This window comes from Leptonychotes weddellii, chromosome 5 (assembly GCF_054177405.1).
Source record: "Leptonychotes weddellii isolate Sample4059 chromosome 5, ASM5417740v2, whole genome shotgun sequence".
In the NCBI taxonomy this organism is placed as follows: domain Eukaryota; kingdom Metazoa; phylum Chordata; class Mammalia; order Carnivora; family Phocidae; genus Leptonychotes; species Leptonychotes weddellii.
This window is the reverse complement of record NC_138373.1, coordinates 23165846-23189647: the sequence shown is the minus strand read 5'-3', so window position 1 is coordinate 23189647 and position 23802 is coordinate 23165846. Positions and strand designations below refer to the sequence as shown.

The 23802-nt window shown below is 49.2% G+C and overlaps 1 protein-coding gene across 1 annotated transcript in view; it reads left to right on the top strand.

Annotated features, from left to right (window-relative positions):
- XYLT1 (xylosyltransferase 1) overlaps positions 1–23802 on the top strand; it is a 292085-nt gene that overhangs the window by 234497 nt on the left and 33786 nt on the right. The window contains exon 6 of the mRNA XM_081819949.1: positions 15511–15591. Within this exon, the coding sequence (XP_081676075.1) occupies positions 15511–15591 (81 nt within the window). The remainder of the gene's footprint in view (positions 1–15510; positions 15592–23802) is intronic.

The following is a 23802-nucleotide window of genomic DNA, read 5'->3' as shown; positions in this document are numbered from 1 at the left end:
GCCTTCTCGGTATAAACCCGTCAGAAATACCTTGTGCCCGTTAGCACTGTAATTCACGCTATGCCACCTTCCTCAATCTGAATCAAAAAGGTTAATGACGTTGAATCCTGAGACTCATTGATTTCAGTGCTTATCCCTCTTCTTGCACCCCCAGAAAGCGCAAGGCTCGTTTATCTTTCCTTGGCTGACCTGGCAAGTCGCTGATGAATGCCCCAGTGCCCGTTAATTCTCCGAGATTGCCCAGAGTGACTAGGCACGTGTACTTATGGTGCCTTCCGGAAATCCGGTTGATCTTGTGGATCCGGTTCTGCACCTAGAAGTGTTTGGGCTTCCTTTCTGTAATGTGTCTCGTAAGTCTGCCATGGGTTGCAGTTTCGATTGCGAAAGAGAAATTTTTAACCAAGATGATGACCACGAAATGCCTTCTCATGAAATAACAGCTTTAGGACCTCACGATTGATTGACATTCATTTCTACAGTCAGTCAGTCAGTACACACTTGTGGAAACCTGCAGTGTACCAGACGTTTGGAAGGATCTGGGGTTGCAGCTACCAATAGGGTAGTTAACATTTCTGCCATCAGATTTGACCATTAAATCATTGGGTCTTTATGACACCGTTACGAAGGAAGTTTACATCCATATATACAGGAAATCACCATGCATACAACCATTTCCCTTCTAGGGAGTCAGAGAAAGCTTCCCTAGAGAAGTATCTCTGAGCCTAGAGTGGAAAGGAGAGAAGGAATTAACTGGATGAACAATGGGGGGAGGGGTGGGGGGGCGAGTGTTCCAGGTGGCGAGGGCTGCATGTGCAAAGGCCCTGAGGCATGAGGGAACATGGACTGTACGTCAAGTGAAGAGAGGCTTATGTGGACAGGGTGTGAGAAGGGCCTTACAGTTGTAAGCTGGAGCTGGACCTAGAAACCCCCTCTCCATTCTGTTTGGTAGGAGTTTTGGGGCTCAGGCCATTGGGCAGTGTAGCAGACAGATCAGAAGTGTGGGCTTGGGGACTCAGCAGAGTCCCAATCCAGCCGTCCCATGTACCAGCCCTGAAACCTTGGGCAAGTGGCTCATCCTTTGCACACCTCGGCCTTCTTACCTGGAACACGGAAAGCATCACGCTCACCTGCCTCAGCCTTCACGGTGAGGATTAAGCTGCAGAATTTAAAGGGCCTCACCGGATGCAGAGCAGGTGCTCAATAAATCAGGACAGTAGTTTGACCTACCCTGGCCAGTTGACCAGGTTGCCGGCTGCACAAGTGCAGAAGTGACAGCTCTTTTGCCGAGGCTGTGTCTCTAGTGCCTGGCACAGCGCCTGGCACAAAGCAGGGGCTCAGCAAGCCCTCCCCACCAGGAGCACTGAAGGAGCAAACGAATGGTCAGCGGCCGTCCCCTGCAGCGCCCCCGGGCCGCCGAGCCCGCGGGCATTTACCCCTGGGTGGCGGAAGGCTCGCCGATCTCGTGTCCCTTGTCCTCCACTTGCACAAGTATTCAGAGCGTCTCTGAGCTTGTTCCTCGACTGAAGACCAGTGGCGAGGTTTTGTCTTGACTTACTTCTCTCAGCTGGAGGCATGTTCAGATTTCCCCACCATGAAAATGGAAAACATTCCAAAGCACCAGAGAGTCAATTGCAGAAGAACAATGAGCCGTGGTGGGTTCTCATAAATCCTCAAGTCGGCTCCGCCGCTTCTCCCCTTAACTGGAGGTGCCAGCATGGGCCCTGGGGGAGGGGGGGGGCGCGGCATGGGGGGTGCCCAGCAGGCCAAGGGATGTTGACACGTCACATTTGTCCGGCTGCCTGCTGGCTTCCCGACAGCCTGGAGAGGGTCCGAATCCCAAGGGAGCTCTTTTTTTTTTTTTTTTAAGTTTTATTTATATATTTGAGAGAGAGAGTGCACAAGCAGGGGGAGCGGCAGGCAGAGAGAGAAGCAGGCTCCCCGCTGAGCAGGGAGCCCGATGCGGGGCTCGATCCCAGGACCCCGGGATCATGACCCGAGCTAAAGGCAGACGCTTAACCGACTGAGCCACCCAGGCGCCCCCCAAGTGATCTCTTGATGTCGTGTGGCAGGTAACTAAGCTGCCCCCATGTTCCATGAACAGGGCCGGAGGTAGACCCTGTGCTGTCCACCTTCGCTCGGTTTCCATGGCTAAGCCTCTGTGCTGCAGCCCTGGGGCTCTGAGGTCAGGTGGCCCGGTGCCCGGCCCTGCCTCTGTCTCAGCCGGCACAGGCCATGTAACTTCTCAGTCCTTCCTCATGTGCAAAGTGGCTGATAACAATAGCACCTACCCCATGAGGTCGTCGGGAAGGCAGATGCGAGGGGATACGTTTCAGGTTCCTGGAGCACATGAGGTCTGTCCTCAGTAGCTAGCAGCAACCCTGTTCCTGGCTAAGCTAGCCACGCTCGCAGAAGCTCAGTTTGTCCATTGTAAAATGGAGCTAACGCTCACCTTTCTAGAGAAGTTGGGAGGATAAATGCACAGTGTGTATGAAATGTTCACGACACACCAAGCCCAGGTGGTATTGTAGCTGTGTTATGATGACCACTTTTTCCTTTTGAGATACTGGGGTTCAACTGATAGAAATCACCATGAGTGACAGACCTTTCGTGCATTCACAGTGTTGTGCAGCCAGCCGTTACTCCAGCAGCAGACGTTTTAATCATCCCCAAAGGAAACTCCGAGGCCAATACGCAGTTGCTCTTTACTTCCGCCCTGTCCCTAGGCCCTGGCAGTCACCATTGTCCATGCATCTACCTATCCCGGATATTCATAGGAATGGAATCATGTAATACGTAGTCTTTTGTGCCTGTCTTGTGTCATTTAGCGTAATGTTTGCAAGGTCCGTCCACATGGCGGCAGGTATCCATATCTCATTCTGTTTTATGGCGGAATAATATTCCATTGTATGGATATACCACATTTGGTTTATCCATTCATCCCTCAGCGGACATTTGGATTGTTTCCTCCTTTTGCCTATTGTGAATAGTGCTGCTATGAATATTTACATAGAAGATTTTGTTTGAACACCCGTTTTCAATTCTTCTGGGTGTTATGTGACTTTTTAACGTATGTGGTTCAACTGTCTAACAGAGTAAAAAGATAAAGTAGGAAAAGAGGGATTCCGGCTTCTGAGGGTTTCCTTTTTTGGCCGACCTCAGCCCTTTGGGGGCCAGCAAGGGAACCAAACATAGAGAGAGGTTGGTCTTGGCTTTGTTCTCAAGCTCTTGGGCCGTGTCAGCATCCCAAGGGCTTGGCTTCCCCCCGACCCAGGGAAACACCTGCTGAGTCTGTGCTGCAGTGTGGGGTGCCTAGGGAAGCCGGCCCTCCTTCTCCATCCCTTGGAGGGAATCAGTAACAAGTGCTCTGGGATAGTCAAGCACTTTATGTGTACCAGGCCCTGGGCTCAGCCTTCATACACATGATCTCATCGATTCTCTGCCCGACTCAGACAAGGACACTGAGGCTCGGGATGAAGTGATTTGCAAGATCACATGGCAGGCTTCAAAACCAGGTCACCTGATGCAGAACCATGGCACATCTGGCTGTCACTCACTAGGCTCTGATACTTAAGTACCTGCCGGTGTATCTGCCTTAGTGTGAAAGGGATTCATACATGCATTTGTAAATTCCATTTCGGGAACCTGGCACACCCTTCGGGATTCCATTCAACATATCTGTCCCTGTAGGTATTAAGCAACTGTTAGATGCCAGATATTGTGCTGGCCAAGCCTTTGTGAACTGGGGTTCCTCATCAGAACCTCAGAACACAGAAAATGATCAGAATGGCTCTTTCCTTAATTCCTGCAAGGATGCTTCGTAACTAGTATCATTCGTGATGCATAGGAGAGAAGCTAATCCAAGATCTACAGTGGATGCCTTGAGACACCAGGGACCAATTCTCATAGGGACTTGGTTCTCAATCATCACTGTTCCTCCAGCATCTAGAACAGTACCTGACATGTAGTAGGTAACATTAATATTTGCTGAATGAATGAGGATATAGCGATGTGAACAAAACAGACCTGCTCCCACCTGGCGTGCATCCTGTTTTATAGTTTACAACATAATCCTCTTTTACAATCCAAATAAATATTGTAAATATTGAAGGACCAGCACTGGAACATATTTTATCAGTGATCAGTGAACTCGTAGCAGCATCTATGTGAGCGGGTGTTCAGAAGAGTCCCAGATGACATTAAATTTTTTTTTTTCTTAAGAAACGCTCTATCAGTGACTATAGGAAGACAAGGGGAGAAGGAGCAAGGTATTACCTCTGAGCAAATACTTCAGGAATACCTGTTAACGAATGACCTTAACCCAAGGAGCTGGAAGCCTGAGCTCATGTATAGTCAGATAAAACCGGGGCTTAAGTTACCCCGTTGAAACAGGTCCATGCAACTCAAAGTGATTCCAGGGGTTTAAAAAGCTGAATTCGGGGCGCCTGGGTGGCTCAGTTGGTTAAGCAACTGCCTTCGGCTCAGGTCATGATCCCAGGGTCCTGGGATCGAGTCCCACATCGGGCTCCTGGCTCAGCGGGGAGCCTGCTTCTCCCTCTGACCCTCTCCTCTCTCCTGCTGTTTCTCTCTCGCTCGCTCTCTAATAAATAAATAAATAAAATCTTTAAAAAATAAAAAAATAAAAAGCTGAATTCATGTCTAACGTCTGAACTCAACACAATTTTGGGCACTTAGGATTTGCTCAAAAATGTACAGAAGGAAAATGGAGGAAGGGAGGGAGGGAGAGAAGGAGAAAGGAAATGTAATTCACAGCCCCGACGGTAAGACGGCTCATACCTACCCTAAACCTTAAGCACACACCTCTGCTAAGTGCTCAGCCGACATGCTGAACATCGTTCTCTTTATCTTCAAGACCACTCTACAGAATGTGTTCCGTCATGATGCCCATTGCTCAGAAGGCAAGAGGGCTGTTCCACGAGGGTGTTCCTGCCCAGGGTCAGGCCGTCTAGTGAGCACAGAGCTCAGCCTGTCCTGCTACAGAGTGGTGGTCGTATGCTATCCTCTGCCCTCCCCACCCCCGCAAAATTGGAATCTGAATTGGTCATCTTCCTTCATCATGTTTGAACTTTTATTGTTAAGCTACTAAACCTTTTACTCCCAGTTGAAACTTGACCCAGCGTGGAAAGTAGGTGACGGTGCCTCCTCTCTGGCGAAATCTCAAGTGAGCCATCCTGAGGTCCCACTATGTTAGTGGAAGCTAGTGCTGCCACCAGGCACAGTTTGAGAACCACTGATCTATAGGCTAAATTCTCTTTTAGAACATGTCGCAAGTTTTCTGTCTCTAAGAACTGACACATTACTACCTCAGAGCCTATGTCCTCTGTTTAAACAGCCTGATGTCTTGTATAATTTCTCATCAACCCTCTGAAATAAACAGGCTTAGAATCTGCAGGGAAGAAAATATACTACATGCAGTATGTCCTCATCCTCTAGTCTCTCGAGCCAAGACTCTGTGTCCCCTTGAGGTTTGCAGAGGTGGCTACGGCTTTGTTTTTCCATAGCAGAGTGTGTGGCTTCTCTTTTGCGTTCCAATGCATTTTGACCTTGTTCCAGCCCAGACAGGCTAGTGAACCTGGCAGGCTGCCCAAGGTGATCGGCGACAGTCCGCTGTCCTTTGAGCTCAGGCCCGCCCTGTGGCCAAAATTGGAACCAACCTGACCCTGAAGTTCTAGGGGACGGAGATCTTTGTAACATCCTACTCCCTGCAGAATATAGAACCTAGTCCGGGAGAAGTAAAAATAATTAGGACAGCAGTAGGAACAATAGCTACTATTCTAGCATTCTGTGGGCTAGGTTGCCCAGTCTCTCTGTTGCTTTCCTCTGCCCACCATTCATCATCCCGCTCCTAGTACCAGCATCCAGCATCCGTATCAGCCTGGATTTTTCAATTGCAGGCAACAATGAATATCCTCTCACTTCATTTAATCCTTGCAACAACCCAATGAAGTAGGCATTATCATCCTCAGTTTTAAAGATGAGGAAAATGAGCTTCAAATAGCAGAAATCACCTGTCCGAGGCCACACAGCTAGTAAGTGGTAGAACCAGGACTTGAACCTACAACTTTCTGGTCTCAGGTCTCATTACTTTAACCACTCCACATACCGATATGTTTATTGTTGGTGCATTAGGGACACCCATCTGGTGAAACTGGAATAGATACATTATTACTGTAGGTCCAAAGCCGTCCTTTGCACAAACCCAGGGGAGTATGGAATAGTGAAAAAAAAAAAATCTCTTCTCAGCCTTACACACAGAGGGAGAGATGAGCTTATCAATATGGTTCAGTTCAGTTTAGTGCCCATTTATACTCCCGCCTGTTCAGTTGAACTGACACTTGGCCAGTTCTTATGAAGACAAGCAGGAGCTGAATAGGCAAAGGTAAAGGAAGGGTAGTCCCCATCATAGGGAACAAAGGCCCTCCTGGAATGCAGCACACGCGGGCTCAGCAGTTTCTATGAGCCACTCAGAAATGAGCAAGGGGACTGGGAAAGAGAACAAGGCACCAAGCTGCTAGAACTATGTTTCAGGCCTGTGTCGGACACTGGGGAAATAGAGATGAATCAGACAAGTTTCCTGTCCTGGGGTAGCTTACAGACAAGGGACTTGAACATACATAACTTAGAGGAGTGCTAGGCACGCAGGCATGTAGGATGAAAGGATGGAGGTGTGGCAGGTGGTGGGCATGCCTTTCCTCTGGCATTTCTAAGCAACGGGTATGGGAACTTCCTGCTGAGCACTTCCATATACTGAGCACCAGCCATAGGCCGGGCACGGTGGGTGCCATTCCCGCAACACACAGCTCAGATACCATTTTTATCCCCATTTTGCAGATTAGAAAACAAAGGCTCAGCCAGCTCCAGGAACTTGCTCAACATCAAAAAGAAACAAAGTGGCAAAGATCAGGGAGAAATCTCTGAAGGCAGCTCTCGTTGTAGCAAAGATGCGGATTTCTCGCTTACATCACCTCTGCTTTGAAGATTCAATCTTCGTCATTCACAGCGGGCCTCCTCTTGCCCCCCCCCCAAAAAAAACAAATCAAATAACTGACTGTAATCAGTCATTGTAAGGGGATGCGGAATTTGGTTAGCCAAATGTTGTGCTCATTTGAGATGTCTAGTGGCATCTGAGGACAACCAGATTTCAGAAAATTAAAATACAATCAGATAGACTCCACGCGCACGCACGCGTTCACACACACAAGGCTGAATGGCAATGCAGCTCCCCATTCATGATTGCAGCAGTGTCCCAGGATCAGGCATGGCCTCGGGTGCTGATGCTTTTCAGTTACCTTTCCATTACAGCCGTCTGCAGGAAGGGCTGACATGTTAAGAGTTCCTGCTAATGGAGCTTCAGATAACCTGCCTCTTAGAATGGCTTATGTATGTTCCAAATGAAAAATGTGTGTCTTCCAAGTGCTCTGTGAAGGCGTTGAGGCTTTGAGAAGTGGTTTGCCAGTTCCCACAAACGCCATGAGCGTGTTTTAATTCTGCATCATTTTCGCCAGTAACAAAAAGATAAATCCAATCAAAAGTGATTGAGTTTTATTAGCCAGGTGGTTGTCTAGTTTTGCCTGCCTGCCTGCCTGTGTGGAGGAGAAGAGCTGCTCCCCGGTGTCTCCAGGAGGCTCTGTGCTCTATCTCACCTGGCACGTCACCCCATATCCCAAGAATCTACCTATTTGTCTGCCTTCCCCGCCATTTCGTGTGCTTCTAGGGGACAGGGATCATAACTGCCTTATCCACTGCTGTTTCAGGTAGCTGGCACCTGCCCTATCAGAGAGGTAAGAAACCATGCTTCCGGGAGAGCAAAGTTTTGGAGTTTTCCAGGTCACAGTTATGAGGAAGCACAGAACATTTAGAAAACTTCAAATAACCTCAAAGACTGGGCAGGCAAGCCAGCTCTCAAACCACTTTGTACACCTTGCTAAGGAGTTAGAACGTTGTCCTGTATGCGATGAAGAGCCACTGAAGGGTATTAAATAGAGAGGAAATATGATCAGACTTGTGTTCTAGAAAGATCCTGTGACTGCTTTCCAGAGGATGGTTTAGAGTGGAATCCGAAAGCTGGGGCAGCATTTTATCCAGATCACTTCTCCTTGGGTGCCCAACTGTGGCTGTAATTTTGTCCATGGGGTCCAGGGAGAACTACAGTATCTAGCTTTTTCCATACATTTTCTCCCGTATCTCAAGAAAACTGGTCTCGCTGTAAGGTTTGGCTGTATTCAAATCAGGGACTCCCCTTCTCTTGTCTCCAAAGCTTTTTTTGCTCTTGACTCTTCTTCAGAGAACCGTGAACTTGACCTTTCTTGTTCTGGAATTCTGGCCTTCCAGAGAGATGTGCTAGCAGACAAGAAGACTTCCATAAGGTCCAAGCATAACCTGCTTGGAGGGTGGCCAACGGAGCAATGGCAGGGTCTCCCCCCCACTGCCCCCCAACACACACACCCCAAAAGAAATAAGCCACATGGAAAAATGGGTGTGAATCCATTTGTGAGCTGGAATGGGGCAAGAGGAAATCCAGTGGCCAGGGCTCAGATTTTAGACGAGCAGAGCAGACAGTCCCTAGACCCAGGACAGGAGGCTTTGTCTGTGTCACCTCCTGATGTGCAGCCCGTGTTCAAGGACTGTCCCCTCGAAAGGAAGTAGGAGGCCTCAGAAAGTGGCTGTCATTTCCGGCGCTTGTTTTGTGGCTCTCTTTCTAAAGAATGAGACATGGCTGATGGGCCATGAGGAGAGCAGGATTGCAGAGCCCGGGCTGTGGGCCTGGAGTGCCCAGGTCTGAGTCCACACTCCACCTCCCCGACAAGACGTTGCCAAGCCCTTAAATCTCTTTGTGTCCCACTTTATTCATGCATCAACTTGATGGGGTAGTTGTTGGATGAAAGAGGGAGGGGCACTTAACCCTTTGTAGGCAACTCGGGCAAGGTTCCTGTGATTGTTACTGTTTTCTCCTGCCCTGGGCTTCATGGCCCCACATCCCCCCCAGTTCAAAGATACAGGGAGGAGCATTTCTGGTAGAGAGGAAAGGAGGAGGGCAAAGCACGGATAGACAAGGGAATGATGGAGCCCCTCCCACAGGGCAGGCTCTGTGCTGGGCCCTGCACCCACACGCCCTGCACACCAGTGATCTGCTTGGATATTTGTTAAGCATGCTGTGAGTCTTTGCTGAACACCCACCATGTATCAGGTCCTGGAGGAACAGAACAGAATGAGACCCAATGCCTGCTCATCTCACAACTATAACCAGGCCCTGAAGAGTGTTGTCCAAGGTGCCCATGTTGAAAATCCCCGTGCTATTAACAGACAGATGGGCACCAGCTGCAGCAGCTGCCCTGGGCACTGGATAGTTCTGGGCAATCCCCCCCCCACACACACACACACACTCCTTGATGCTTGACAGAGGCTCATTTGCGTCCCACTGGTTGTTGCTACCGTAGGGAAGCCAGAAGGGCCCTGCCAGGCCTGGCCAGCCTGCCCAAGAAGCCCACCGGCCTCCCCAGGACAGCCACCCCCCCATCATTTTGCAATTTCCTTCTCCCTCCCCACACCCCTGGGAGCCAGCCGGGGCAGGGCTGCGAGCCCCACCCTTGACTCTGGGAGTAGCCTCAGTCTGTGCAGTATGTCTTCGTAAAAGCAGAGAGACTGACAAGTGCCTTTTGCATAAACACTTCCACATCTGGGAGTTTAATCCTATGGAAATCTATCCTACTCAAATATGGAAAGATAAATGTGCAAGGATGCGAGGCTCATGGGGGGGTGCAAACACCCTAAATGTCCATCACTAGGGGATTGTCTGTGTCCATTCCATAGGATTCCGTGTAGCCATTAGAAGGATGAAGTCTACTTGTATGTGCTGATTAGACAGACGTGCAGGATAGATCAGTGCATGAAAAAGCCATGGACATACACGTTCCCATTTATGTAATAAAAATGAATGTGAGTAGTAGAGCATCTGCTTCATAGGGTTGTCACGAGGACTGAGTGGGTTAACATGCAGAGTGCTGAGGAGAGGAGCCCCCATCGTAGGCCCTCAAGTGTTAGATGCTCTTGTTACTCTCGTTCTTGCTCCTCTCTGTCTTGCTGTGGACAAAGCTGGGGAACGCTAATTTTAGAAGCATAGGAAAGGGTTACATTTGGCCTTCCCCACCCCTCATGGTTTTCTGTACTCTTGGGCTCCTCATAAAAGGACGTAGTATGGGACGTCTGGGTGGCTCAGTCAGTTAAGCGTCTGCCTTCAGCTCAGGTCATGATCCTGGGGTCCTGGGATCGAGCCCCACATCGGGCTCCCTGCTCAGCAGCGGGTCTGCTTCTCCCTCTCCCACTGCTTATGCTGCGCTCTCACTAGCTCTCTGTCAAATAATTTTTTTTTAAATCTTTTAAAAATTTTTTAAAAAAAGGATAGAGTATGACATTTCTCCTGTGGTCCCACAGACCCAGATGCCACAAGCTCAGGTTGGTTTTCCCAGGACCATCTGATTTTAAAACTAAAACATCTGTGTCCTGGACACCCAACCAGGACGGTTGACCACCCTCCATACGCCCCTGGTGGCCCAGGTGCTTTAGGAGGTACACAGACACGTAGTCATTATTGTTTCTCATGTGAAACTGGAAAAAAACATATAAATCGTATATCAGAATGACTCAGCCTCGAAAGGAAATTTCTGACACTTGCTATGACATGGATTGTACCTCGAGAACATGACAAAAAGACAAATACGGGATGGGTCCCACTTGCATGAGGTTCCTGGAGTTTGACTCCTCTATGAACTTGTTCACAGAGACGGGATGTAGAATGCTGGTTCCCAGGGGCTGGGAGCAGTGGGGACATGGGGAGCTCTTGTTTCCAGGTTTCAGAGATTGAGTTTCAGAAGATGAAAAGCATTCCAGAGATGGATGGTGGTGATGCTTGCAGAACAGTATGAATGTACTTCATACGCCTGAACTGTACACTTAAAAATGGTTAAGATGGCAAATTTTATGTTCTGTGTATTTTACCGCATTTAAGACTGGGGAAAAAGTACATCAGATACTACAAATATTGTTGCCCAGGGTAGAGCTAAAGTACTGTTTAAATGGGACGTACCTATAAGACAGCTGTGCAGATGAGACGCTAGGGGGAAGAAGCTGGGGAAATTCAGTATATCCTGCGCTCAGATGGCAAGTGCTTCCAAACACACCACCCCTGGCTTGCCCAGTGCCACAGTCCTCTGTCCGCTGCCACTCGTACACGTGTCTGCTCCTCACGTGGCCCATGCACTGCATCCACGAGAGCTCGATCTGGGGCCCTCTGGGGTTTGCACATACCCGGCAGCGTCGGGGGTCGGAAGTCCTGAATCCTGACATTCACAAAAATTCTTACGCTTCACTTTTTGCCTTAGCGGTGCTCTCGAGCCTCTGCCAGATTCTTCCCAGCATCCTATATCAGACAGGGGGTTCTGGACCACAGCATGGGGGGCAGGAGGGATGTAGAGTAGTTCAGTTGGTTCTGTGCGTGCTTTCTCCAACCGGAGGCTGGGCCGGCCCCATCCGCTCCGCACGCTGCCCCCTGGAAGGACCTGAGCTGAACCATGCCCCCTCATCCTATGCATCCTCATGCCCAGAGCCACGACGCATCTTAGACACACACAATGCTGAGGTGGCCCTCTGGGAGCCATCCTAATGCTGACACCAGCTGGAAGAATGGGGACAAGTCCCTTCTACGGGGCATTTCCCCAACCACGCTCTGCAGGGACATCCCCTGGGTTTCATGCACAGAAAGCTTTCCAAGTTCAAATCTGGTTGCGTCATTATACTCCTGTCTCCAGCTTGAAATGTCTTCAGCTTCTGATATTCAGGATGGTAATAATACCATGAAATAACAGCTAACATTTATCAAGGGCTTACTGTATGCCCGGTGATACTGCCCAGATCTTCCGTGCATTACTCTATTGAATAATCCCAACACCTGAGGCTTACCGAGATGAAAGTAACTGGCTGCAAGTCCGGGCTTTCAGGAACAGGCCTTGGGGAGAAGATGAAGAAGGAAAGAGGAAGAGAATTAACTACCATATTCATGCCTCACTAAAAGCAGCGCCTCTTAAACTTTAAAGGGCACGCTCATCCCCTGGGAATCTCGTTAGAGAGCCAGTTTTGACTTAGTAGGTCTTGGGCGGAGCCTGAGATGCTGCATTTCTAAGAGCAGCAGGCTAGTGCTGTTCATCCAAAGATCAGGCTCTGAATGGGGAGGCGTCGGAGCACTTCCACCTGGGATGGAGCTCCTTCATTCATTTGTTCCCTCATTCATTCATTCCCTCATTCAGTTGTGGACGCGGTCTTGTAGCGAGCGGCATGATGGGCTTTGACATTTGGAACCAGGTTCTGATCACTAAGCAGTGGCTTCTCTGAGCCTCAGTTGCCCATCTGCAAAATGGGAATGAAACTCACATCTCAGAGAGCTTTGTGAATATTCAAATGCAATAAAATGTGGCAAAAGTCTGCCCCAGGGTCTCGGGCACGGTGGGCATTTCATAAATGGTCATGGTTCGAGAGCTGTTTTTATCGGTTCTTTTGTTGATTGATTCCAACGGAGATTTTCACACGGTTCCAATAAGTGTATTTATATGACAGCAAATTTATTGAAATAAATCCCTTCCTTATTAAATCATTTATTCTAACTATTACTTGTTTGCATGTTTCCGCAAAGACATCCCAGTGGCTCTGAAGGTTGCCAGTGATGGGCCCAGAGTCACTATCCTGAATCCGAGGAATGGGCATGGACGAAGAAACGTGCCTTCTAATGATTTCCACGAAAGGTGGAAGGAAATTGTAGAGGCAGGCACAGGTGACGAGCTGCAGGAGCCACTTGGCAAATGACTCCACCAGAAGGGAGGAGTGAGAAGTGGATGTGGTGGGGAGAGAGGGAGAGAGAGAGGCTGGAACTGGGTAAAATGTCAGCAGATCGCAAACTCTTCATTATCCAAGGAGAACTAAAGATAATGTAGGCAATTATAGACAGGCCACCGAAAGCAACAATAGGAAAACGTGGGCCCCAGCCGCATTGCGTGTCCCCTTGAAGAAGGGCTGGGGAGATGGGCTCTGGCATGCTGATCAGGCTTTCTACTCTGAAGGAGAGGGAGGGGGCTGGGGGCTCCCATGGAGGGGGACGCAGGGGTCCCCTCGCCCTGCCAGTCCGGCCAAGCCAGGCACACAGCGCTTCACTTTGAAAGGCAGCCTTCCCCCCAGCTCCAGGCCTGGAATCCGCAGCCCCCTCCCTGGGCACTCCCCACCCCCCCGCCAAGATGTCATCTTTTGAGACGATTTCATGTGGAAGCATTGCTAAGTAAATTCGCTAAATGCCTATTCATCCCCGTCAGATGGGGACTCGGTGAAGCAGTAAATGTGAAAATGGCCCCAGCTCAGGGCCCTGAAAGGCGCTTTCTGGGGTTGCCAAATGGAGCTGCGGCCGCTGACCCTGGGAGCCCCCGGAGCCCTGGCCCGGCCCCTCCAATCCTCCCCCTGAGGCCGCTGAGAGGCCCTATTTATTATTCCTGCTGCCAGGGACCCATTCAGAGGTTAACTTGTCCCCGTATTCATCAGGACGACAATAATGAACTGTCGCAGAGTGGCGAGGGAGTTGGTAAATAGGAACTGCTAAGACGCGGAGAGGGAATGGGCCTCCTTAAGGTTTGGAAAGAGACATCGCTTTCTTTTTTTTTTTTTTTTGTATGGGCTGATCTCATTCCCATCTCTCCCGGCAACTTCAAGAGGGCCTGTGCCCACAGCTGCCCCATAACTTGGTAGGAGGCGCATAGGCTTTCCCTTGCAGCGTGCGGGCACGGTTGTCCACACAGGAGACGCACCATTTTGCAGACACGTGGGGTTCGCCTTTTGTCTGCATCCCTGGGATTCACCCCTGTGCGCACCCGCGGGGCTTGGCTTGCTGCGTGCGTAGCGGATGGACCTCTGTGCAGACACGGGGTTTCCCGGCCACTGCTAGAACGGGCTGGCCGTGATTCGGGGTTTAGTTCAGGGGTAGGATGTTTTCACTGCAGCGCCTCTTAACCGCTTGGTGCCCCCTCCGCCGGAATTCTGAGGTGGTCACCATGAGTCATCCAATCACGGAACAGGGAGTTGCAGGGAAATGAAGGAGGGGTGCCGGGTGGGGGCCGCTCAGACCAGACGGTGGGGAGGTGGAAGGAGAGAGCACCTTGCATTTATTGCACACCTACCATATGCCCTTTCAGTGCACCCAGTTATCCGTTCGCTATGTAGGCACAGAGAGCCTGCTATCTGCTGGGGAGCCAGGGGAGTTCAGAGAAGCTCCCCCGCCCCCCGCCGCAAAGCCCCGAGGTTCAGTTACTCACCCTTGGACACACAGCTGGGTCAGGAGTGGAGCTGAGATCTGTCTCCAGACCCTTCTGCTTCGAGAGCCCAGGTATTGCTTTCTGAGGCACCCACCTGCCTCCCAAAGGTCGGTGGCCTCCATTCTGTGCCCAAGGACGGCCTTCCTTTCTGCCGACTCCCGCCTGTCTCCCACTTTGAAACAGTGGTTAACCCTTTCCTTCTGAAGTAAAAATCCAGCACCGTTTACCTATTTGGGTTTATTCAGCAGAAGAGACGACTGCATTTCGGGCAGATGGAGACCTGTGTGACTGCCTTTTAAAATACTGTCACAGCTGTATGCACAAGCCGATTAGCTGTGACTACACTGCGGGTTCCGAGATTGATGGCAATAAACTTGGGATAACAATGCTGGGAACGACGTCATCTGTTTGGCTCACGCTTCATATTTTTCAAAGCTCGCTCAGTCGGTAGCCCAGTGGGTTTCAAGAACTTTGTATTCCTTCATCCAACAACAAGCTAATGTAGCTCCTACTGGGTGCCAGGGAGGAACAAGTCCCATGAGGCTCTGCCTTCATGGAGCTTACATCATAATGTCAGCAAATTTAACACTCGGTAATGGACACACAGGGATGTGATAAAGGTGAAGGTGGGGGAGGCAGATGCTACTTTAGGTTGGGTGGCCAGAAAGGGTCTCTGTGAAGAGGTGACATTTGGAAGGAGATCCAGATGACGTAACGACAAGCCAGACCTGGAAAGAGACAAGGCAGAATTTCCCAGGCACAGCAGGTGCAAAGGCCCTGAGGTTGCTAAGTACCTGGCATTGTGCTGCACACTGATGACTTCATGTTTGCCAAGCCCAGTGCTGGGCACTAGAGATTCTATAGCCTTCTTTTTTTTATTATTATGTTATGTTAATCACCATACATTACATCATTAGTTTTTGATGTAGTGTTCCATGATTCATTGTTTGCGTATTAACACTCAGTGCTCCATGCAGAACGTGGGCACTAGAGATTCTAAAACAGCTGGGGCACCATGCTTACCCTCAAAGAGTTCACAGACTATGGAACATGTAGGATATACACACACTCTAATAGTCCTTTTTAACGTAGGATGGTAAGTCCATGGTCTCTGGAGGACTCTGACCTTCCTCTTGGTTTGTTTCCACAGGACAAATGACCAGCTGGTGGCATTTCTCTCCCGATACCGAGATATGAATTTCCTGAAGTCACACGGCCGGGACAATGCAAGGTAGTACATCCTATCACCCCCCACCCTTGTGCAAGATGGAAATGAAAATCCAAGTGATCATTTGTGGCTTCCTTCCAGACTGGTTTGATGCAGCCAGAGAAAGTAGATAGTGGGAGAAAGGCATGGCTCACATGGACCTCTGCCCCTTTCACATAAGATCTGAATTGGTCTCTCACGTTAGCCAAGGACAGGAATAATAGTAAATGCGTCTCCTCGCGTGATAGCCCTTTACACCTTTTTTCCGAGCACTTTCCTGAGTCTGTTTATCTCATTACGCAACCCTTTGAGGTAAGTAGGGCAGCCGTGGCTAATCCCCACTTTATTGGTGGGAAGACTGAGGCCCATAGTTGAAGTGGTGGCCTCAGTTCATCGGGTCAGTGACGTGGGGCCATCACTGGTCAGGCAGTCATTCAGCAAATATTTGCCCCATGCCAGACACGTGCCAGGCATCCTTCTAGAGGTGAACACGACAAAAATCCTCGTTCTCATGGAATTTACTTCGGAGGGAGAAAGAGTCTCTCGCCGGCATGGAGTTGAGCTCAAATATCCTGACTTCTAGCCCGTGCCCACGCCAGGGCCTCACTCTTGTCGCCCAAGACATGGGCAGGGGTTCGAGGCACCAGAAGCGCGATCTGAATCCATTGCACCTCACTCACCTAGAATGAGTGAGGCCAAACAGCTTTGAGCCGCATCTACATCTCTGGCCAGAGATCAGCTAGAAGGGATTCAGTCTCGAGCGCCCCCTGTAGGGGAGATCACAGGACCGGTCTCGCCATCCTGAGGTTCGAACACCAGTAACAAAAACCCAGCCCCGGATCACTCTGCCGTGCTGGAGGTTTTTTCCTAGCGCTGAACTCAGACCATAACCTGCCAGCACATGGGATAATTTGAGTGCCTTCCTGTGCTTTGTTTGGGCCTCGAGTTGGTTTTGTTTTGTTTTGCTTTAATTCAAGTGCTTCATTTGAAAATGAATAGCCACATGTAAAAATAGCAATGTTTCCCAGGCACATTCAGATTTCAGCTCCTCTTAAAAGACCCCGGTGTCCACTCACTCTGGGCCTGAGTTTTCTCACTGGAGGCTCTCCCCCGGGTCATACACGAAGCCTGCATCCTCCAGGTCACTGCGGGCCGCACTTGTCCCCCTTCCCTACCTAGCCCCCCACTGGCCTTTCGGTTTGCAATTGTGCTTCGGGTGTTCTCTGCCAGGGCTGACAGAGGCGTCGTTCTGGCTGGCTCTGGAACTCCACTCACCCAGTTACCCACGGCACGGGAGGGGCAAAAAGCAAGCAGTGAGCTCCATCTCCCGAGCTCTCCAGATGTAAACCCAGAATCCTTCGTTGTGTCATTTCCAAAATTCTAACTCTGATTTCATCCAGCTCTCGAAAGATTGTTCCTATCCTACTGGCAGCCTGCATTTTTTTTTTTTTTTTTTTACGTTTAGAAGGAGCCTGCCTCCCGCCAGCCCCGACTTGAGGATGCTCTGTAAATCAGCCCAGATGAGCATGTTCCAGCCACAAAGGGTAGAGAGGCCTGGGGCAGACATGGAAGAATTATAGCCCCTGGGCGTTGTGTTCCTAATAAGTGCCCCACTCCGCTGACCCTTTTCCTGCAGGATCTTCTTAGAGCCATTCAGTGCAAAATAAGAATTATTATCCCCATCTGTCAGGAGAAGCAAGGGGGTCTTTGGGAGTCCAAATGATTTTGCCAAGGTTACACAACTGGTAAGTGCTAGAATTTGAACCCAGTTCTCTGGCCCCAAAGCCCAGGTGGAGCAAGGCTGAGCTGAACAAGATTCCATGCAGGTGTTCGTTATCAAAACTGGTGGTGTCTAGGCCCTCAGGTAGAGAATGAAGACACTTCTTCCCCTCCCCTCCAGGTAACCTTGTAATAACACATTTGGTGCAAAGTCGCATCCCGAGAAAGGAGCCCACCGTAACTTGATAGACCTGGGTCTGAATTACATACGCCCTAGTATAATTATGCCAGCCTAGTCAGTATTTATTCTCCCTCCACTATTTCTAGGCCCTGGGCTTGGGACCAGGGATGGCACAGAGGATAAAATCACGGGCTTTGAGGTTGTACCTCCTGGATTAGAGTCCTGCTCTGTCATGTCTTAGCTGTGTTGAATTAGACGGGTGACTTAACCTCTCTGAGCCTGTTCGCTTACCTGTATGATGGAGATATGAATAGACCTACACCCACAGGGTTGAGAGGATTCAATGGATGCTGCATATAAAGCATCCAGCATATAGTAAAGGCCCTATGTGATGATGGTGAGGAGGAGGATGGTGATGCCATGGCCATGATAAGCAGAGGACGAAAATATTGCTGCTGGAAGAAATAGATAGTTGGTGTTTGGGCCAGAGTTGAGAGTCTGGATGTGTGGGTACATCCTGTCTAGCTGATATGCACCGGTAGTCGACAGGTAGTACCAAATGGCACAGGATAAGATGAAGGTTCAGGCTAGGATGTGGCTCACACCTCCTCCCAAAACCCTAAAACCCAAGGCTCTCTGAACAGAAAAGCTCACAAGTTCCACTACCCATGAATGAGCCCTTGGCTGGTTTTCTCTCACTAAGATGAATGAAGGGCAGCAATTGAATATTCATTTCGTAGTAAAATGAGCCATCATCTGCCCACCCCCCCCACCCCCCCCCCGTCAGCTGGGGCCTCACCTGCTGCATGAGCCAGCCTAGCCACGGCGCATCCTCTGTCATCCCCTCCACAGGGCACAGAGCGGCCATGGCTTAGCTCCAGTCCCGGCACGGGTGGTGTGTTACAAAGGACGCTTGGTGGCAGATGACAGAAACCCAGCTGAAACTAGGCTAAGCGAGTAAAGGAAGTTAATGGAAGGAGAACATTGGTGTCCGACTTCGGATAGGGCTGAATCAGGCAGTTCAGATGATATCATCAAGCCCAGACTCCGTTAGTTCTTGTCTTTTCCTTTTGTGTGTGGGTTTTGTTTTTTGTTTTGTTTTTTGGCTTTTGAATTATTTACTATTATTCCTGGAGCGGGTTAAGGAAAAATAAACACATCAAATAGCCAAGTAGTTCAATAGCAAGAATCTTTGTCTTTTTTAATTGGGGTGTAATTGACATAACATTAGATTAGCTCCAGGTGGAAGACATAACCATTCGTTATTTGCATATATTGCAAAATAATCACCATAAGTCTCGTTACCATCCGCCAGTGCGGAGTTACATTTTTTCCTTGTGATGAGAACGTCTCAGATCTACTCTCTTAGCCGCTTTCATATATACGATACAGTATTACTGACTGCGCGTCATGTCCCCGGGACGGAGTTATTTTACAACTGGACATTTGTACTTTCTGACTACCTCCTTACATTCTGTTAGTTCTCGTTTCCTTTGTGTTGGTTTGATTTTTCTGGCTTCAGATGGCGACCCTTTGCAACTTACTAGCCTCATTTTACAGATGAGGAAACAGAGACGTTAAGTAACTCGCTTAAGCCCACACAGGGCAGGGCTAGGACTCAAACCTGGGCGGGGGGAGTGGCCCCAGAGCCCAAGCTCATGACCCCTGCGTGATGCACCCTGTCTGTGCTCTCGGCCTGCCTTCCTCCCATACTCTGGGCGGCCTCGAGGCAGCCACTGCTTCTCTGGGCTTCATGTCCTCCCTTGGAAAAATGAAGGGGATGAACAAGATGGTCTCCCAAGGCCCTTCCCGTTCTGACGCTCTCTGCTCCTGGACCCACCCTTGTAAAAGACATTGAGAGAAAAACAAGGAGTTTGAAAGATCAAATGATGTGGGGAGGCCAGAGCACGCAGTGAGACACAAAATAGGCCACGGGGTGCCTCGGTTTTTAATTCCACATGGTTCCTAATAGCAGTGTTGACCTTCTGTCCCCATCTCCAGCCCTTGGCAGCCAATTTGGATTCCCAGCTCCAGCTGCGAAGAGATGGCATAAAGGCAAACTAATATTTTAATAGCTGCCAAATTGGTCCTGACTGTTCCTGTAATTAAATGAAGGGGAGTGTTGTGTTCACCGTTTCTCCTTGCTTTCCTCCAAAAATTAAAGTAACCAGATACAGCAAAAGCCAGGCAGCACAGTTACCGTTTTCCCAGGGAGCCTCTGCAGGGCGAGCAGAAGCAGGTGCCCTAAAGTCCACTGTGAGTCTCAGTGGGCAGGTCCTAGCAGACGTCCCCCAGAACTCCTGGCTGCTTCTGCCCCGCTGCGAGGCATTTCCCAAATGTCTGCAGCCTGGGTGTGGGGGAGCCCCTGACAGGGGACAAAAGGGAAAATCCTTTCCATCAGCCTGAATAGGATTTGCTCTGGGACTTTTCCTGCCTCGGTCCATCTGAGCTCTCCGCCTGATCCGAGATCCCCAGGGTCCCCATGCTGAGCCCAGGGAGGCAGTGGGGTGCAGGGCTAAGCAGCTGCCCGCTGGAGGCTCGGTCCCTGTGTTGAAATGCCGCCTCTGTTTCCTCATCTTTATAACATCGGAACAGGGAGGTCGGGATTGTGGAGGACCAAGTGTCCTCACCGACCCCGGGAAGGCCCCAAGCCAGGCACTGTCCACTGTGTTGTCTCATTCCAACCTCATTTGGCAGGTGCTGCCCCCTCTTAGAGATGAGTACAACCGAAGCGTGGAGAGTTGTTTTCGTGGGCCCAAGGTTCCACGGCCACTGGGCAGCAGGGCTGGGATTGGAACCTGGTTCACTCTGACTTTAAAGACCTGGGTTGTTGTTTTTTGTTGGGGTTTTTTTTTGGTTTATTTTTTTGTTTTTTTTTGTTTGTGTTTTTTTTGGTCACACCATGATTCGTGACTGCATCTGAGAGGACCTGCAGTTTTAGGTTCTTGGGAGGGATACAGATGAAAGAGCAAAATTCTAACTTTAAGCAGAAGCGTTTTTTCAATGATTTGGAGAGGGAAGATTAGGTCCTTTCCCTGCTTTGCAGGGTCAGCATATCCCAACGTGTGTTCATGATCCAACAGTGGTATGCGAGATGGTTTCGGGTAGCTCATTCACAAGCATACAGGGAAAGTTAGGTATTGATCGTAAGTGTATCAACAAACATATAATTGATTTCATGATTTTCATGGCTATTATGCTTAGAATAAGACTAAGTTTAAAAAAAATAGTTGAAGCTATTTTAAGCTGATTTAGAGAAAAATAATAAGGGAGCTTTCCTGTACGTGTTACATAAAGCACCTGGCACAGCAGGTAAGAATCCAGGCTTGGACTCTAGCATGTGACCTTGACTGAGTTACATCAATCACCTGTATGTCCGTTTCCTCATCTGGAAAATGAGAATGATGCTAATAAGACCAGCCTTGCGAGAGTCATTAAAAGAATTAAATGGGTTGACTATAGGGATAAACTCTTGGAACAGTTAGTTGTGCATATTAACTTGGTGAGGACGGTGGTCGTGACGATGATGGAGAAAAGTCATGAAAATGGAATACAAATGATTAACATTTGGAACACTTTCTACAATTCTTACAGAAACAATTAGCATTTGAAATGTAAGAAGGCTAAACCCCTAGGAAACTAGGAGGGGTCCTAGTCCCCAGGTCAGAAGTGACATCAGTCAGTTTCTTCCTATTCTCAGGTCCATACCCCACCTGTTTTAAGCAGCACACCCCCCCCTTGGGCACCAGAATGGCAGCTAAGCAGCTTCAGCAGCTCCTTCTCTCTGACACTGAACTAATCTTCAGACCCAAAAGTCCCTTGATATATAAACAGGCAACTGTTTAGCCAAAAGTTGGCAAATCCATTGAGAGCCTGGCCAGGAACCTCCTCCAAGCAAATCTGCTCTCAGGAGGCCCTTTGGTGCCAACGTGCTTATCAAGAGATGGGCTCTCTCCCCAGCTATCTTGTAGCGCTATGATTGATGCAAGGAGATAATTAATACCTCATTTCCAGTGAGGAGAGCAGATTGCATTTCCCTTTCACTTTTCTTCAACCCAACCAGTGAGTTTATCACTGTTTGCATGTTCACTTTATTTAATCCAGTTATAGCAGCCACGTCAAAATAAAGCTTAGCATCGCACCAGCACCCACACAAAGCTGTGGACGCATCTCCTTTCTTGGCTTCCACGTGGGTTTTGAGGTCAGCTTGGGAACTTTTCTTTTTTCCAAAACAATACACATCCAAGATGGACAAAAGACTAGAAGAAAAGTGTGTTGATGGTGTCATCTCTGAGAGGTAGAGTTTGATTTTTACTTTTTTCTTTGCTTTTTCTATTCCAAGTCTTCTATGATGGAAACGTGCATTACATTTATAAACAGAACCAAAGGCAGTAAACATTGTTTTTTAAAAATGTGTGAAAAATTGTGGCATACCATTTAGCCCTCAGTGGACCTTTAGATTCTTGGAAGTACAAGCTGATTTGGGGCCCTAGGCACCACGAAGACCATGGGCCACCAAGTCAAGTCTAGGTCCCAGGATTTGGGCCTCTGACTCTACATCTCTTCTCACTTCTTCCCCCCCCCCCCTTGGAGATCAAACCCAAGTCCGCTTTCTTCACACAAGGCAGTAGTGAGAGTCACATGGGAAGAGTTTCCTGGGGGCCAGGGACTGTCCTAAATGCTTTACAGAGATGACTTCTTTCAAGTCTCAAAACCAGCCCATAATGTAAATGCAGTCCTATTAGGGCCCATTTTCCAGATGGGGACACTGAGGCAAGGTAGGCTAAACAACACCCAGCTCATCAGTGGGGAAGCAGACCAGAACCCAGGAAGTCTAGCCCTTGCGTCTGCACTCCTAGTCACTGTACTACACTCATTCCCTCAGAATGTTCATTGCGGAGCTTTCCACCAAGTCCTGGTAGATGATACATTCCCTCCAGCAATGAGGTCAGAGTCAGCCTCGCCTGTGGTTGGCCTCCTGGAGTGTGTCGGCAGAGCTGACCATGTCCCTGCAGCCTCACTCCAGGCACCTTGGCGTCTTTCCATTCATTGGGCTCTTGCACACGCTCTGCCTGTCCCTTAGAAAACTCTTCCCCACAGCTCCTTAGATGACCAATTTCCTTCCCACCCTTCACAGGAAGCTTAAATGCCACCTCCTCAGTGAAGCCTTCCCCAACAGTCTTCACTAATGACGTCCCTGTCTCTTTCTTTTCTGTCCCTGCCTCTGAGTTCTTCTGTAGAACACTTATCGCACACACCTAATTATATGTTAATGTGTTTTGTGTCTCTTTGTGTCTACTTACTTAGTTATTAGAGCAGGATTATAGCTGGGTGGCTGAGAGTGTGGAATCCAGAGCCTGACGGCTAGGGTTAGAATCACACCCTTGTCCCTAACCAGCTGTATGGCCTTGGGGAAATTACTTAGTGTCTCTGTTCCTTCATTTGTAAAATGAACCCTCATAGGGTTGTGGTGAAGACTAAATGAGAGAATATGTATTAAGCGTGAGGAACAGAGTCTAGAAAGTGGCAAGACTCAATAAATGGTGGGTGTTATTATTTCTGTATTTTATCCCCCTGGAAGAGGGAAGAAGGTCAGGGATGATGTCCATCTTATTCACCGCCATATTCTCAGTACGCAGACCGAGAGTATCCAAGATGCTACCTAGAGTTGCCGAGTGAGTGAATACCCCAGGCCCCCTTGTTCTTCCAGATACTGCACAGTAGAGGCAAGACAGTTGACTCCAGCCCAGGTCAGGAAGGGGCAACAACCCACCCTGGGCCTGAGAGAAAATGCCCAACAGGGCCCCTGTGGAGCTGCCGACTAGGTCCCAGTGAGCTGGATCCTTGCTGACTCGTAGCATGGGAAGATGATATATTAATGCTGCTTGTACGGAATTGGAAAGATGGGCCTGACGCTTGTCATTTCTACCACCACAACCATGGGCATTGTTTACTAAAATAATCTCAGGATGGGGTGCTTGCGTGGCTCAGTCGTTTGGGCATCCAATTCTTGGTTTCGGCTCAGGTCACGATCTCAGGGTCATGGGATCAAGCCCCACATCACGTTCCGTGCTCAGTGGGGTGTCTGCTTGAGATTCTCTCCCTCTGCCCCACCCCAAATAAAAATAAATAAATCTTCAAAATCTCAGGAGATGAAATTCATCAGGAGGCTTTGGGCTTCTGTCCTTGGTGCTGAAGCATCGTCGCTTTTCAGGACCTAGAGGTGTCTTCTTAGCTCTGGAGGTGCCCTACTCATGCCTGTCTACCAAATTGCAGGAGAGAGAACAGGAAAGATGGAAATTTTAAGTTTGTAGCTTGATGAAGGAAAAATATTA